This window comes from Solenopsis invicta, chromosome 13, assembly GCF_016802725.1.
Source record: "Solenopsis invicta isolate M01_SB chromosome 13, UNIL_Sinv_3.0, whole genome shotgun sequence".
Taxonomy (NCBI): domain Eukaryota; kingdom Metazoa; phylum Arthropoda; class Insecta; order Hymenoptera; family Formicidae; genus Solenopsis; species Solenopsis invicta.
This window is the reverse complement of record NC_052676.1, coordinates 11,799,921-11,817,543: the sequence shown is the minus strand read 5'-3', so window position 1 is coordinate 11,817,543 and position 17,623 is coordinate 11,799,921. Positions and strand designations below refer to the sequence as shown.

General features: G+C 41.7%; 2 protein-coding genes across 2 annotated transcripts; one reads left to right on the top strand and one right to left on the bottom strand.

Annotated features, from left to right (window-relative positions):
* Positions 1-5,754: 5,754 nt before the first annotated feature.
* LOC120359328 lies at positions 5,755-14,987 on the bottom strand. The gene is made up of 3 exons (XM_039456461.1): positions 14,744-14,987; positions 14,336-14,460; positions 5,755-5,832 (listed from the first exon to the last, which is right to left on the bottom strand). Exons 1-3 carry the CDS (start codon positions 14,985-14,987, stop codon positions 5,755-5,757), a joined length of 447 nt encoding a protein of 148 aa, XP_039312395.1.
* Positions 14,988-15,334: 347 nt separating this feature from the next.
* LOC113005550 (glycosyltransferase-like protein gnt13) lies at positions 15,335-17,264 on the top strand. The gene is made up of 5 exons (XM_039456863.1): positions 15,335-15,701; positions 15,994-16,068; positions 16,138-16,233; positions 16,537-16,674; positions 17,005-17,264. The coding sequence occupies exons 1-5, from the start codon at positions 15,618-15,620 to the stop codon at positions 17,224-17,226; spliced, it is 615 nt and encodes a 204-aa protein (XP_039312797.1). The 5' UTR covers positions 15,335-15,617; the 3' UTR covers positions 17,227-17,264.
* Positions 17,265-17,623: the final 359 nt, after the last annotated feature.

Here is a 17,623-nt window from a genome sequence, read left to right as displayed (position 1 = left end):
AATTTTTGATGTTGTCATCTTCCAGTTATTGCACACGGATAGGAGCACTTCTCCCAAATACTCTCCGTTATGCCGCTTATCTAATTCAAAAACACCTACTGTTGTAGACTTTAATTCGTTGTCATAAATATAATAGGCGGATACGCCTAAAAAGCTAACGTATTCAATACTTCTGTCCATACATCACATGTCAGTGTAATGCTCTCTGCAATTTCAAGTTTTTGCATGACTAGAAGTAACAACATCTCGTATTTTTTATCTATTAAATCCGTAAATTGCTTGTGTCCCGGGAACTTGTAGAGTGAAGCGAGAACTTTTAATAAATACCGACAACCCACCTTATCAACAGTATTTAAAAGTAAATTGTCCTTTGCGACCATAAATAATAGAGCGTTTGCGATCTGTGCAGCTTTATAACCACCATCTGCAAATATGAAAAATAAGTCAATTATTGTTTTATAAAATTATGGTACCTTTAAATGTACGCCCAATTATTATAAATATCGAATAATTGTTAGGAGTATAAATAAGTCCGCCGTTTCACAAAAAATGACGCCACTAGTATGTTATGGTTAAAATTGTCTGTTGTAAAACGTTATGTTGGGCATCGTAAGGTTGGACATCTGGCAACAACATAACCTTAAAATATTAGCGATTTTGTATCAGCATCATATACATTTTTCGTGCGAAAATGTCGAGTTTTGAGCCGAATAAGCGTCATTTGCGGATTTACTTCTTTAATTTGAAGAAATCTGCAGTCGAGGCGCATCGATTGCTTGTAGAAGCACATGGTGAGGCTGCCTTAAGTGAGAGAAGTTGCCGTGAGTGGTTTCACAAGTTTAAGAACGGTGAATTTGACGTCGAAGACAAAGAACGTAGCGAAAGGTCGAAAGTGTACGAAGACGCGGAATTGGAAACATTATTAGATGAAAATTCGTGCCAAACGCAAGAAGCACTTGCATTTACATTAGGAGTGACTCAACCAGCAATTTCACATCGCTTAAAATCATTGGGAATGATTCAAAAACAAGGAAACTGGGTTCCATATGAACTGAAGCCGAGAAACGTTGAACGCCGATTTTTCACATGTGAAATGCTGCTTGCCAGGCATAAACGAAAGAGTTTTTTGCATCGTATAGTCACTGGTGATGAAAAATGGATCCACTACGATAGAACCCAAAGAAGAAGAAATCATGGGGACCACCTGGCCATGCTTCAACATCGACAGCCAAGCCAAACATTCATGGAAAAAAGCTCATGTTGTGTATTTGGTGGGATTAGCTTGGTGTCGTGTATTATGAGTTGCTTAAACCGAATGAAACCATTACTGGGGCTCTCTACCGAACACAATTGATGAGATTGAGCCGAGTACTCAAGGAAAAACGTGCCCACTACGACTCCAGACACGACAAAGTTATTCTTCTGCACGATAATGCTCGTCCACATGTTGCGGCGCCGGTCAAAACCTACCTGGAAACACTCAATTGAGAAGTTTTACCCCACCCACCGTATTCACCAGACATTGCTCCTTCTGATTACTACCTGTTTCGATCGATGGCGCATGGCCTGTCTGAGCAACATGTCACATCATATCACATCAAGATACAAAAAATTGGGTCGATTTGTATACCCTATGATCAGAAAGTACCGGGAATTTTTTATTTAAAAGTACCGCGCATGCGGGAACCGGTTTATTTTTTTTTCTTATGTTGGTACGACCTTAAGACGCACATCTGTCAGGTTTTAGTGCCATCCGATCATTAGTGTCTGCCTGGCGTTTGTTTACATCAGTCAACTTTTTTTCATTTTGCCGCATTTTACCATGAATAATTTTGTTGAACAAAGAGTTTGTTTGAAATTTTGTGTTGCGAACGAAATTTCGTGTGCCGATGCACGGAAAATGTTGCAAAAAGCATTTTGCGAATCTGCTCTATCAAAAACAAGAGCATACGAGTGGTACAAAGACTTTAAAAGTGGTCGTACAGTGGTGGAAGATTTCCCTCGTTCCGGACGTCCATCGACGTCGAACACCGATGAAAACGTGAAGAAAGTGAAAGAAATGGTGCTTGAAAATCGTCATACCAGCTTAAGAGAGATGTCTAGTGAACTTGGCATTGCATATGGAACGGCACAGCATATTGTGGTTGATGTTTTGGGTATGAGACGCGTGGCAGCCAGGCTCGTTCCGAAGGATCTGAATTTCTTGCAAAAACACCAATGAATTATTTGACCAAACATCAAGTAAATACCATCAAGCAAGCACCGTATTCACCTGATATGGCCCCGTGCGACTTTTTTTTGTTCCCCAAGTTGAAGTTGCCACTTCGTGGAAAGAGATTTCAGTCGATCGAGGAGATCAAAGAGAATGCGACGAGGGAACTAAAGGCCATCCCTTCGTCGGCCTACCAGGGATGCATGGAGGACTGGGTCAAGCGTTGGCACATCTGTGTTGCTTCAGATGGATCATATTTTGAAGGAGATAAAATAAATTTGCCTAAAATTTAACTCTATTTTGTTTTATTTAAAAATTCCCGGTACTTTCTGATCATAGGGTATATATATATATATGTACGCACGCACGCACGCACGCACGCACGCACGCACGCGCGCACGCACGCACGTGCGTGCGTGCGTGCGTGCGTGTGTGTGTGTGTGTGAGCAGAGGATTGGAAGCAATATGTTGAGATAAATTTATTATTCTAGAATTTCGTTGATGACGGCGGAACTGGGGGGAAAAAGATTTAAAAATGCGTTCTTGGGGACAAGGTAAAACTTTGGATAGGTAGAGGGGAGAGAGACTGGAATCGTGGCTTCGGGTGGGAGGTTCGGAAGGACGGAGCGAAGCTCTTCAAAGACAAATTCATGAGGACTGATGGCATACATGCCTTCGGGGAGAGGGGATGGAGCGACGGGATATGACGCGACTATTGACTCCAATGTCTGGTGAGGACCGGGAGTGAAATAAGATCAAGGAGGGGGAGGAGATTCGTAAGGGATTTCTTCCAGTATTTCTATACTGGGAGTGGGGGAGGGGGGATGAGAGCATAGACAAATCTCTTCGTATAGGAATTCTACGCTAGCGGTGGAATTTGCTGGAGAAGCAGGACTACTCGAGATTGGGGAGTATGTGAGTGTCGAAGATATTGAGAGAGTGGGTGAAGGGGGTTGAAAATATCGCGGGGGTTGTTCGGGTTCCTGAGTAATCCGAGAGAAGTCCTCATAAGTGGTGTCAAAGAAGTATCGAATCCCGGCAAGTGGCTCTGGACGGGAGAGCGAATTTTTCACTTGAGAATGATTAAATTTTAAATAATAAAAAAAGGAAAAGAAAATAAAATAAAAAAAAGGGGGAGTGAATGTTCAGAGACTCACTGTTCGAAAAATCCTTGAGGCACCTCTGTAGTGGAACTCGTGTAGTGGTCCGGAAATTGCTAGGTCGGACCTGTAAACGATCTGCTCACAGTGACTGAGTGGATCCGCGACAGTCTACGGTGGTGGACGGCGAGCACGGTTCCAGGTGTAAGATGATGTTCTCACTCGCGAAATAATTAGTTGTGAAATTTCACTAAGTTTTTGAGTTCGCCACTTTGCATTGGGAGAACTTATTGCCACAAACGACTAAGTTTAATGAGGTTCGACCGCACAGACTCGAGCATTTAAGATGCCACGGACTATGCGACGAGTAGGATCGGGATGGTAGTGATCGCTCCGCTGGAAAATTCTCTATTTTATACTATTGCTTCCTTTGTTCTAAGAGGGCCGTGTGCACCAATTTTGTTGTCTAAACGCCTACGCGCGGCCTAACCCTTTGCCTACGGGACACGTGTCCGGCATCGAGTTACGCCGTCCATTCAACGGGTCTCGTCACTTCTTTCTCAGTAATTATTGTTATGAGAACGTGCGTGACCCGTCATCTAATTACTAAGAATTGTGACAGATTTTGATTTAATGTTCTATGGGCGCTAAGTTTCTGGAAGCCGAAAGTGATGTATACTTGTGCCTTTCGGCTTCCTGATTTTAATGTTTACCGATGGAGTTTTATACGTTTTCGGGGTCGAGCAACGTGTTACCTCGAAGGGCTCCCATAAATTACTTTTTGTGTCAACGAGTTTATTCGTCCAGCTAATATGACGATGACGTTATTATTTGACACTTCTTTATAATTTATGGTGCTTTGATTTGCGACATTTCTTTTATAATTTATGATGTTTTGATTTTTGTGACATTTCTCACTTGCCTCAGTGGCGTATTTATGTCTTACTGTATTCCCGATAATCGAAGTAAGATTAAGTGGGTCATCGTTGCTCGGCCTCCGTCGCATAGTGTATCCGTCGTCAAAAGAAAAGAATCGTTACATTGCTGGACGTTACAAAATATTTTACTTACTTTTTATTACTTCCTTTTTATTATTTTATGCTTACATTTGATCGCATCCGCTTTTAGTTGGTGGAGTTTTGCTTTAGCTTTAACTCTCTCTTTTTTCTTGTGTATATTTGCTACCTTCCCAGTTACTGAAGAATTCGCAAGGTCCGTTTGCAAAAAAACTACCGACATTAGATCGCTAGTAAGTTTTGATACCGATGTACGATATGGTTGCATCTATTAATTTGGACCTCACTGACCATCACACGTGCACTCCCGTCCAAATCAATTAATTTTGCTTAAAAACATTTATGAAAAAATTATAATATTAATGCACAAACATTATGTAAAAAATAAAAAGAAATGCTAGTTATTTGGCTTAACAAATTTAATAACATGGAACAGACCTGCTCATTGCTGTTTATTGCAGAACTTGGTTCCAATGTAGACGTATCAATTAATATGTCTGCTTCCTTTATTACTTGATCACCATCAATGTTATCGCAGAAATGATTGTGATTTGTCAGTTCAATGTTATCGAACAGAAAGGTGTTCAAATTCTCTTCATTATTATCGTCATGTTTTAATTGAGACACCGGTACATTTCCGCAAGTAATTTTACTTTTTTTTTTACATTATTATTCATTTCGTGTAGTATGTCCTTCATCTCTTGCAAATCTTTTTTGACACGCTTGCTCATATCTTGTATGTTGGACAGGTCTGAAAATATAAATAAATTATTAATATTATATTAATTAAAGTCTATATATCATAGTCTGTTATATAATGTTCATATTATAAAAAATTTATATTGATGCAAATATGTAGAATGTACTTTCATTATCAGCTCTCAACGCTCTCAATTTTCTGTTGTCTTCTTCGAGTTTTTTGTTTTTCTCTCGCAAAAAAGATAACTCTTTTAATAAATCTCTTTCAGATAATTTTTTGCCTGAATCATCTAAAATCTGTACAAATATAAAAGAAGTAATAAATATATAAAATTAAAAATGTAACAAAATCTCTTAAAATTAGAAATCTCTAATTATATGTAAATTAACTGTAATGTAATTCATATAAAAAATGTTTTAGATGCTACGCAGTTTACTTTGAACAAACTTTAAGTATATTTTATTTCAAATAACCAAAATATAGAACATTATTACGTTTAGAGTTATTTACAATATATGTTAATTTTAATAATAAAAGTATATAATAACGCTGATTTCATTATTTTCAATAACGTACAAAATTTGTCAGGAGTTTTGTTAAGATTCTTATAAGCATCGTTTTGTTACGGAATCCTGTTTTGAATTATTATGGATATTTTTTAGAAAACAAAATTATTTTTATAAAACAAAATTGTACCGTATTTGTTTTCTTCGTTTTCTGGCAGCGTTACAACATTTCTTTTTTTCTGTTGTACATAATGCTTTCTTTGTTTGCATCTTTTGAAGTACTTGCTTTATTTTTTACCTATATAACATATATAATTAATTAATTTTTAAGTCTGTATATTATATAAATTTCAAATGTAACGTTTTCAATGATACTTTTTAGAGACCATGCCCATAAAATTTATTGTTTATGCTACAGGATGTAAAAAACTTGATCAAGCATTGCTGCGGACGCGATTTTAAAATCTCGTGATGTCCGCGGACGCCGGCTTCGCTTAGTAAAGCGCCAAGGATGCTGTGTGTGTCAAACGACACGTCGAGGTTCAGCCGAGTTGATCGTCAGAGGGAACGTGATGCCAATTGAGCACGGTCGCGCTCTGGCTCACACCGTCATATCGAGACGAGCACCGAAGTTATTCTTTCAGTCTCAATATCAGCAGGGTCAGAAGGCGTAGTCGTCCAAGAAGAACTCTCGATTGATGGAGTCAAACACTTATACTTTTATTTAGCCTTTACAATGGGTTTTATTACAACCTCCCGCTTCCGACACTCCGTGGCACTGTGGCGATGGAGCCGTGAGCCGTCGCGCTGCGCTTGAGTCAAAAAAGGCGGTAACACTCGACCCGTGCTTCCGAAGGTTCGATGTCGCTCGTTCTACGGTGCTCCGGTGAATCTGCCGACTATATCGCGCGTACTTCGGTGGTGCCCGAAAATCGGATCGAACAGGCCCCGTTGGAGGGGACGGGATTATTGGCGCGAAATTCTGTCTAAGGGTCAATATTGTTCTGACCTCGGTACGGAGAGATTAACGTGCTATTTTGAAAATAAGCGCGCTCGACATATTAAGCTATGACATCTAATATCTAAACTTACAAACTAGTTGAACGAAAACAAACTCCAATATTGACACAGTTATGTGTCCGCTTTTCCCGATTTTGACTTACGAACTGCCGGTTTCTCAACATACCGCCCGCCTCGAAACTATAGTTTCGACAGACGTTACGACTGATTCATGAAAGGCAGAGAGAAAAATATAAGATTTTGACGACCAGACCAGAATCAAGCGAGGCGGTCGGCACATTGAGACGAAAAGTTGCACTAATGTTCAGCGCTCGCCGCACGCTCAATGTCGATTGGCAGGACGCATAATTTGCCGATCGGACGCTTGTACTCGGACGACGCCGTTTTGACCGTCACAACGCGAACCAAATCGTCGAGACCCGGGTGACACCGCACAACGCGGCCGAGCTCCCACTTGCATGGTGGGAGCTGTGGGTTGCGAAGCAAAACCAGCTGCCCTACCCGAAGGTTCGGCTGCTGACGTCGCCATTTTCCCCGTTGCTGCAGCGTGTTAATATAGTCGCTCTGCCACAACTTCCAAATGCGCTCAGTAAGCTGCCGAACCAGCTGCCACCGAGATAGGCGATTCTCTTTTACCTGCAGCAGGAACGGTTCCGGACTCGCGTTGAGCGCAGCTCCAATGAGAAAGTGCTCTGGAGTCAGCGGATCAAAGAGTCAAGCGAATCGAAGAGCGGCGCTATCGGTCTGGAATTGAGGCATGCCTCGATATTGCAAAGGAGCGTGCAAAACTCCTCGAATGTCAGCGTGTGCGCTCCCACCACTCGGCGAATATGGTACTTTACGCTTCTCACACCAGCCTCCCATAAGCCGCCGAAGTGAGGGGCAGAAGGAGGCAGAAAATGCCACTCGACATTGTCCGAGGCCGTCCTGTTCAAGAAGGTGGGATCGCGAAGTGCCGCCCGAAACGCGGCGGTCAGCTCGCGATCAGCCCCGACGAAGGTGGTCCCGTTGTCGGAATACATCGACCTCGGGAGACCCCTTCGAGCCACAAATCGCGAGTAGGCCCCCAAAAATGCCGGAGTGGCATATCCCTCGACCAACTCTAGATGTATCGCGCGCGTTGCTAGACACACGAATATGGCGATATATGCTTTTCGGGAAGTTACTCCGCGGCCAGACCTTGCTTTGATAAATATCAGACCGGCGTAATCCACTCCGCTGTGAAGGAATGCACGCGCGGGAGGAGAGACTCTTACTTGAGGGAGGGTCCCCATTTGCTGTGTCGGGACGGCAGCTCGCTCGCGAGTGCACGCCACACACTGATGGATGACCGCTCTGACTGCACTGCGAGCTCGGATCACCCAGAAATTTCGCCGTAAGGTAGCCAACGTAAGCTGAATGCCGGCGTGGAGATATCTCAGATGGATATCTTGTATGAGAAGTCGGACGAGGGGATGAGAAGCGAGGACGATCGGGTGCCTCGCGCAGGTCGGGATGGACGCCCGCGACAACCGCCCGCCAACACGAATTATTCCGTCTTCGTCCAAGTACGGAGCGAGAGGCAGAAGTGCACTTTTCACCGGAAGTGCGTCTCCCCTTTGAAGCGCGGCCAGCTCGCTCGCGAATAGCGCCGATTGAATGGTTGTCACCCAAAAGTTCGTCGCACGCCGAAGCTCGCGGACTGTCAGGGACGAAGGAGTCTCAACGTTCTCAGCCCGTACAGCTAGGGTTGCCAACCGTCCGGTTTTGACCCAGACTGTCAGGTTTTTAGGAGTATTGTCCGGTGTCCGATTGATAAGTTAAACCGGACATCATATGTCCGGTTTTTACGTATATTTAAATAATAAAATGGTATTTAGAGCGTAAGGAACTATTTAACAGATTTCCCGCTAATTTTCGTGGCACTTAGAATTTGAAATGGAGAGACCATTACTAAAACTGCGTTCGGAAATCTCACCCGATTGTTAGTATGTATCCTTTTTAAACAATATGGAGAAAATCGGCCACTCGGATGATTCGGGTGATGTTTCCGAACGCAGTTTAAGATCTGAACTCTAGTAGCAGACTAGTTATAGGACAACAGATCTAAAAGAAAACAGTCTTCGATAATAGTTGCTCAATGGTTGCATAATTATTGTTTTGTTACATAAATATTGTAAAGTCTATTGAGCAGTTCATATAATTTATCAGTTTATTTTAATTCGTGACTCAGTGTTTTGATTATTTTACAGTGAAAGGTAATTAAGTATTATTTACATTCAGAGACACATTGATGACTTTGCCCAGTTAAAAATAATAATAAAATCAATGTCGATTCCATTATTATTATGGATATATAACAATGGATAGCTATATTCAAGAAATGTAATATTACTACAAATAACTTATTAAAAATAGTACAGGCTGTACTTTCAATACCAACAAGTAATGCTTTCCTAGAAAGAGTATTCAGTTCAATGGGACAAATATGGACAAAGTCAAGAAACAGAATGGAAGTTGTATTAGTTAAAGCTGAATTATTTACTCTTATTAATTTTGATATGTCATGTAATGACTTCGCAAATTATACTAAATCTAAACCTAATCTATTAAAAGCTGTAAGAAATATAGAAAAATATGACTTTAAGTAATCGAATGAGCTTTGATATCCAAAAAATTTTTGAATATTTTGTTTTTACTCAAATATTTTTATTACTAAATATTCTTTTATTTTTGTTCAAAAAATCTTTTAGGTTTTAATAAATAAACATATTTTATTTTAATGTTAAACGTGTTAAATGTTTTAACAAAATGTTTATAACAAAATATTAGAAATTAAATATATGCGTATAAGATGTAATAATATTTAATTTTAAGTTTAATAATAAAATTGATCTTCTATTAAATAATAATAATAAATTATTTATTTTATTGATCCTACTTATTTTTTAAATTGTTTAAAAAACAATATTATAAGTAATTTCTTATAAAATTTTGTGTTTACTCTAATTTTATGATTATTATTTATGATTCTTATAATTATTGTTTATGTTCGGTTTTGTCCGGTTCAATTTTGTTTCCGAAGACAAAATATCCGGTAATTTAATCTTTTTGAGTTGGCAACCCTAGGTACAGCCCCATGTTCGCGAGCACGCGAGATAAATCGCATGACGTATGCGATAATGCGCATTAACCTCGACCAAGACGAGTAGCGCGCGGCAAGGTCCCACACTCCACTGTCGTCCGGCATCGCGACGAGAGCACACGTCCTCAGATTATGCTCCATTGAGGTCTCAGGGGGAGGACCGACAATCATGGGCCACTCGGAGCTCGGAAGCCTAAGCCACGCCGGACCATGCCACCAAAGGGGATGTGATGCGAGCTGGTGTCCGGGAATTCCGCGAGACGCGCAGTCGGCGGAGTTATCGGTGGTGGGCACGTGCCGCCAAACAGCGGAGGGAAGTCGGGTCTGAATTTCCGCGACGCGATTGGCAACGAACGTTCGCCACCTCGACGGATGCTGCGCAATCCACGCAAGGACGACCGTAGAATCCGTCCAACAATAGCATGGAACCTCCGAAACATGAAGAGACGCGATCACGAAGTTCATCAATCTGGAGAGCAGTACCGCCGCTGAGAGCTCCAAGCGTGGAACACTCAGTGTTTTGACGGGCGCGACCTTGGACTTTCCGACGAGGAGCATCGAGGAGACCTCGCCGGAGATCGAAAGGAGCCGCAGATAAATACGGCTGCATACGCCTGGGAGGACGCGTCCGCGAATCCGTGCAGCTCGTAAGCCGTCGTCCCCGATCCGCGTCGAACCCATCGATCCAGCTGAAGGCCGTCCAGCGCCAGGAGCGACGCTCGAACAACTTCCCATTCCTTCGCAAGGTCGGCGGGAAATTGGTCATCCCAATCGAGCCGCGATTGCCATAGGCGTTGAAGAAATAATTTTGCCGTAATTGTGACCGGAGCACTCCACCCCAGCGGATCGAAAATCCGCGCGACATTCGAGAGAATCGATCTCTTCGTTATCGAGTCAGAGGGAGGACAGGACACGCGGAACTTAAACACGTCCTCTGCGGGATGCCAGCTGATTCCGAGGACCTTCACCTTCTCGCCAGGTTGCAGGTCTTTGCTGCAGGCCAGGCCGTGATCGCGGTCGTCAATGTCGCTCAGAAGAGCCGACGAATTGCTGGACCACTTGCGCAAATTGAATTGGCCACAGCGGAGTAACGAGCATACTTGGTCGCGCACCTGTCGAAGAAGAGGGACATCGTCGGCGCCGAACAGGACGTCGTCAACATAAATGTTATCCGTCAGGACCGGGACGGCTAACGGAAAAGAATGTCCCTCGTCGCGAACTAACTGGCGCAGCACTCGCAGCGCTAAAAACGGCGCTGACGCTGTGCCATACGTCACGGTCAGGAGCTGATAATCCTGCACGCGCTCCGTCTCACCGTCCATCCATAAGATGCGCTGATAATCGACGTCACGCGAATCAACGACGATCTGCCTACACATCTTGGCGACGTCGGCCGAGTACACGTAGCGAAATTGCCGCAATCGCATTACAACCGCCGCCAGATCCGTCTGCAATTTCGGTCCGGGAAGCAGATGGTCATTGAGCGATTTCCCGCTCGACGTGAGACTCGACGCATTGAATACCACGCGCAAATGCGTGGTCGCACTGCCGTCGCGAAAGACGGGATGGTGGGGAATATACACGCACTGAGAAGACTCTGAGAGGGGCAATGCTTTTCGCATGTGTCCTAGCGCTTCGTATTCCCGCATGAAATTTGAATATTCTTGTTTGAGAGCGGCGTTAACTTTGAAACGTCGAAATAAACCTTTTAAGCATCGTTCAGCGATATCGCGAGACCGACCGACAGTGATGGGAGGACCACTCTTGAATGGGAGGCGCACAGTGTATCGGCCGTCGGAACAACGCGAATGAGTAGTAACAAAGTGATCCTCGCATCGTTGCTCCTCCGAGCTGAGCACAGTCTGTCGCGGAACCTCCTCGATCTCCCAAAATCTTCTCAATTCGCGATCGAGCGCAAGCGACGTTGAGTCCGAACAATGTTAAACAGTAATTGCTCGGCGGGCCGGATTCGACACCTGTGTAGGGCCGGATAAGGCCCATCCAAAAATAGTCTTCAACGCATAGGGCTGCCCGCGTGCTCCCCTCCGCATCTTGCCAAGAAATATCTCGTCATAGATATCGGCGCCGATGAGAAGCTCAATGGGATCAGAGTTAGTGAAATGCGGATCTGCTAACGCGAGATCCGCTAGATGGTCCCAGTTGAAATCAGCTCGATCGAGCCTCGACGAGTAATCAGCGAGAGACGGTAAGATTGACGCGGTGACCGCGAGACGCGGCTCAGTTTGACGTGGCGGCAAGAGTATGATATGAGCGGCAAACTTGCAGTTGCCGGCCTTGAGGCCTCCGACGGCTGAGAGCGACAATGGATCGCGGAAACGACGCAGTCTTAAAGTTTGCGCGAGCCGGGCGGAAATGAAGGTGATTTCAGATCCCGTGTCGAGCAACGCTCGGACGTTTGCGTCGCGGCCCGCTGGTGAACGAACTGTAACTCGTGCTATCGCCAGAAGCACCGGAGCTCGAGGCAATAATTTGTTTGAGGCAACCAACGCGACCGCCTCGCGACCATCCCTCGTTTCCGCCGGCGTAGTCGGTTCAGTCGATGTTGCCGTTGTGGCAGCGCATGAGATCGAGTCAACATGGAGCAACGAATGATGCCGTTTCTGGCATTGACGACAAGTGTACTGACTTGGACATGAAGACAGAGCGTGTTTCGCACTGAGGCAATTAATGCACCTGTAGTGCTGCTTAATAAACTCCATGCGTTGACTCGGGCCCTTCTTAACAAATTGCGGACATTTAGTCAGGTAATGAGGCGCTTTACAGATCGGACACGAGACTTGAGACGTGGTGGCGGCGTTTATAGACGCGGATTTCGAAGACCGGGCGGGCCTGGCGGAGTTATGAGGCGTGAGTTCTTCCAAGGCTCGCACGCGCGCGGAGAGAAATCGATCTAAGTCTTCGTACCTCGGAATCGCGGACTCATCGCCTCCTTTCAATTGCCACGCTTTGTGCGTAGCGTGATCAAGCCGCTGAGTGACGAGATGCACTAAGACGTCACTCAAAATTTCGTCCGATGAACGGTGGAGATTCCGAAGCGATGCAATAGCTCGATTGGCTTTATCCTGCAACTCGCGAAGTTCGATAGCTGATTCGCGCGTGACGCTCGGCAAGTTACACAGCGCGGAGACATGCACGCCGACCAATCGCCTTTTATTATCGTACCGCGAGACTAGCAATCGCCAAGCTACTTCAAAATTGTCTGCGGTGACTGGAACCGTTCGTATCGACTCAAGAGCACGCCCGGAGAGACTAGACGCTAAGTAATGCATGCGTGAAAATGGAGTTAACTCCTGGTTTTTAATTGTGAGCGACGTGAATCGATCGCGAAAGCTCTCCCTCATGGTTTCCCGAGAACGGCGGTATATTGATAGGCGGTAAGTGCGACAAGGAAAGTAACGCAGACGGATTACCGTACACCGGAGGACTTGCCAATGGTGTTGAGTTGAGAGGGGGCTCCAGCTCCTCGAGGCATTCCGTCTTGTAGTCCGCTGCCCTCAGGAAGATCTCCTCGTGATCGTCGAACTCCGTGTTGTCGAAGTAACTGAGGCCCGTCCGTTTGGCGGTTGGAACTGCATGTAGCAGCGCAGCGTGGGAGGCCGCGCACAGTGACCAGGCTTCCTTCAATCCAGTTAATCGCGCTCGAATCAGCGCTGGCGTGTAGTTGTTCTTGCCAATCTTCTTGAAGTTCGAGAGCGCTCGAGCCACTGAGTGTAGCTGCATGGCCATCTGCTGCGTGGCCAGTAATTGATCGGTCATGATGCATTCAGGTCTATGCCCCTGTGGTCACCTCTGAATGGTCGCTGAGCGCACACAATTCCTTAGATCCGGCTCGAAGGACCAACAATGTTGCGGACGCGATTTTAAAATCTCGTGACGTCCGCGGACGCCGGCTTCGCTTAGTAAAGCGCCAAGGATGCTATGTGTGTCAAACGACACGTCGAGGTTCAGCCGAGTTGATCGTCAGAGGGACCGTGATGCCAATTGAGCACGGTCGCGCTCTGGCTCACACCGTCGTATCGAGACGAGCACCGAAGTTATTCTTTCAGTCTCAATATCAGCAGGGTCAGAAGGCGTAGTCGTCCAAGAAGAACTCTCGATTGATGGAGTCAAACACTTATACTTTTATTTAGCCTTTACAATGGGTTTTATTACAACCTCCCGCTTCTGACACTCCGTGGCACTGTGGCGATGGAGCCGTGAGCCGTCGCGCTGCGCTTGACTCAAAAAAGGCCGTAACACTCGACCCGTGCTTCCGAAGGTTCGATGTCGCTCGTTCTACGGTGCTCCGGTGAATCTGCCGACTATATCGCGCGTACTTCGGTAGTGCCCGAAAATCGGATCGAACAGGCCCCGTTGGAGGGGACGGGATTATTGGCGCGAAATTCTGTCTAAGGGTCAATATTGTTCTGACCTCGGTACAGAGAGATTAACGTGCTATTTTGAAAATAAGCGCGCTCGACATATTAAGCTATGACATCTAATATCTAAACTTACAAACTAGTTGAACGAAAACAAGCTCCAATATTGACACAGTTATGTGTCCGCTTTTCCCGATTTTGACTTACGAACTGCCGGTTTCTCAACAAGCATTCTCTTTAATTCCCTCTACATGTATTATCAATATAAAATTACTTACAATATCTTCTTCATCACTGGAATCATCAGTAACTTTCTTTTTTATTAGTTTCCGTTCTTCTTTAGAAGGATTAGGGATGCCATATTTAATACAGTTTTCACGAATATTACACATACTAGTCCAATCTGAAAATAATATAAAATAATTCTCAGCAAAGAAAAAATATTAAACACGTACAAAAATGATTATACAGAGTAGATAATCATACAAAGAGGTTAAAGTAGCAAAACGTAACAACATAACACAATAATAAGAAGTCAATAATAAGCCAATAATAAGAAGTTTATATGGCTGAATTTTGCGATCATTGTAAAATTGATTTCAATTCTATGTTGCATTTGCATATGCGACATTGCATTATGAAACGATAATTACCGATCCATTACCGAAAGTGAAAAATAAACTTACCGCCATGTGCTAAAATTTTAGCAACTGATTGTTGCCATATACAATTCTTTAACTTTTTCTGCATTTTTGATGCAGGTACAACTTCTACATTTGAAGGCCATTTTATGGTGACTGTTTGTGCACTTTTAATGATTTCTTCAATATCTTCATCGTTAAATTTTTCACATAACCAAGCCCGGAATCCTACTGTCAAACTTTCACCTTCGTTTGTAAATTCACAAATAATGCAATCACGATCGTTCATTTTGCATTAGTGTAATTGAATTTACTAATCTTATTGCAAATTTTGTACCAAATACACGTGTATGCACTACGAAATATGTTCTGCAAATGAAGATAACAATTGCCACACGATGGGAGATCGGGCTTGAAAAGATATCTCTTTTTCTCTTCAAACCGCTACTGCTTCCGCGCCTCAGTACTCCGGTGCCACTACGGCCTGTTCTACAATGCGTCGCATGTCGGAATCGTGCTCCGTGGGAATTGACCAATCACAGTCGAATGTAAGAAGAGTATTCAACTGTGATTGGTCAATTCTCACGGCACACAACTCCGACATGCGACGCATTGTAGAACAGGCGGCAGGCCCAACAGGCCTACAGACTTTTTGCCAGGAGTAGGAAGAGTAGGAATAAAGACATGCACGTTACAAGATAATTTTATTTCGTTTTTTCTATATTCATTTTTTTTTCTTTTGCTCGTTCGACGCAAATAAAGCGGAGACGGAGAGCAGAAATAGCTCTGATACGGATACGTCGATGTTTAGTGCGTCCGGTTGAATAACCTAAAAAGAAATAAAACTGCAGATTTGTGCGGATATATAGTGATAAATATAAATGTACTATTTTTAATATTATAATTATTTAATATTATAATGAAAAGAGGCCCTTACAAAAAGTATCTAAAAATTAATAATATCCCAATTCCAGGGAGAACAGTGCACCGTCATCTAATCGAGGTATGTAGAAATTATTTTAATTGCTATGTTGCATTGTTTTTTGTTCAATCTCTTTTTTATTATTAATGAATAAGTACATACACACTATTGATAAAAATTATTTGATGCCTTATTAGTGGCTTAGCAATAAACAGTGTTAAAAAGTCATTATATATTATATCGTTACGTATGTATATGATCGTGCTAACCAATGGATTACTTAATGAATTTTTTATATCCTTGAATCAATGATTAGAACATTAAAAACAGTGTATTTGTATGTTATGTATCTTATAATATATATTTACTGTAGAATGTCGATGGAAATAGAGAAGGTCGACAGATTCATAATGTCAGGGCAGAAAATGATAGTAATAGCGATAATTCGGTATGTAATTGAAATTATTGTAAATACTGTTGTAAACTATTTTTCATTTATTCTTATATATATTTTTAGGCAATAATAGAACGTCAAAAGTCATATAAACAATACCTGAGAGCTAACAACATTGCAATTCCAAAAAGAACGGAACATCGACGTCATCTAAGAGAAGTAATTTATTTAGACTTCCATTTTATCTAGATTTTCAACTAACATTGCGACACTCAGCATTCTGTTTTTATTTCGAATATTTCTTTCTGATCGATCAAGACGATGTGAGTTAAGAAATGTTAAAAGTGGGTTTACTTAAAAATTTAAAACTCCATCCATTTATTCTATTCTAACTCACGTTGCCTTATTTGACTAGAAAGAGAGATTCGAAAAATAAACGAAATGCTCGAACGAAATGCCACCAAAAATTATAATAAAATTGGAAAACAAATATCTGAATATTTTTTTCAATTATTAATATAGAATATTGAAGCAAACGAAGAGAATCGTAACAATAGAATTAGAAATGTCCAAGTGGAAGGTATGAATGATGTAGATAATGATAGACCAATATTGGTTGATAACAATGATGATGTAATACGTTTTAATATAAATCAACAGGTAAATATAAATATAATATTTTCAAAACAAAGAAAATTAGTTTTAATACATTTCAAAATATATTTTTGTTAATTATAAATTTTCATCTATTTAAAATTAGTGAACAATTATATTATCGTTGCCAATGCAATATCTTTTCTGCATATAAGAAATTAGTAACTTAAAGACATTTTAAAAAACTTACTTGACATATCAAAAAAGTTTCAAATTAAAAAATTTGAAATACATATATCTCGATTGCATTTTATTTCCTAAAGTTATTAATTTTACGTGGGAGAGAGGAATTACCGATATTGCCTAAATTATTAACATTTATATATTCATCATTAGAATATTGAACAAAATACAATCAATAATACTGATGATAATGGAACAACTGATAGCGATTGGAGCAATATACATCATAATAAGAGTGATTTAATAGATGATGATGAGAGTGAAATTTTTCACGACGCTATCGAAAAAAATTTAGAGCAGGTATTTATTCCGCAGGTATTTATGGAAATTTATGGGAAATATTGTGGAACAGGAATTTTATGGAAATATTTATAAAATCTATAAAAGCAATATTTATACATAACTAATAAAACATCAACATATGTCTCTTTTTAATAATAGAATCAGAATTGAATAATTTTTAAATAAAATTTTTATGAAAATATTTACAAAATCTATAAAAGCAATATTTATACATAATTATTAAAACATCTACATATGTCTCTTTTTAATAATAGAATCAAAATTGAACAGTTTTTGTATAAAATTTTTATCCATACTAAATTGTTATTAATAGTTGTTATTAATATTCGACTGAAGTATACAAATGAAAAATTGTATTCTACTTTTCAATTGTTTTTATTTTAATAGTTTATTTTAGTAATTAATCAAATAATTGTAAAATTGCAGATATTTTATAAATACTCATCTTCAGGAAAGGATTCCTTTATAT

Bases quoted from the DNA above. Each gene is read 5' to 3' on its own strand.
- LOC120359328 (XM_039456461.1), bottom strand. From the start codon at position 14,987: ATGAACGATCGTGATTGCATTATTTGTGAATTTACAAACGAAGGTGAA. The intron at 14,461-14,743 runs GTAAGTTTATTT...TATTATTTTCAG, and splicing joins TAAAATTTTAGCACATGGCG to ATTGGACTAGTATGTGTAAT. The intron at 5,833-14,335 runs GTAAGTAATTTT...TATGTTATATAG, and splicing joins CCAGTGATGAAGAAGATATT to GTAAAAAATAAAGCAAGTAC.
- LOC113005550 (XM_039456863.1), top strand. From the start codon at position 15,618: ATGAAAAGAGGCCCTTACAAAAAGTATCTAAAAATTAATAATATCCCA. The intron at 16,069-16,137 runs GTATGTAATTGA...ATATATTTTTAG, and splicing joins ATAGTAATAGCGATAATTCG to GCAATAATAGAACGTCAAAA. The intron at 16,675-17,004 runs GTAAATATAAAT...ATTCATCATTAG, and splicing joins GTTTTAATATAAATCAACAG to AATATTGAACAAAATACAAT.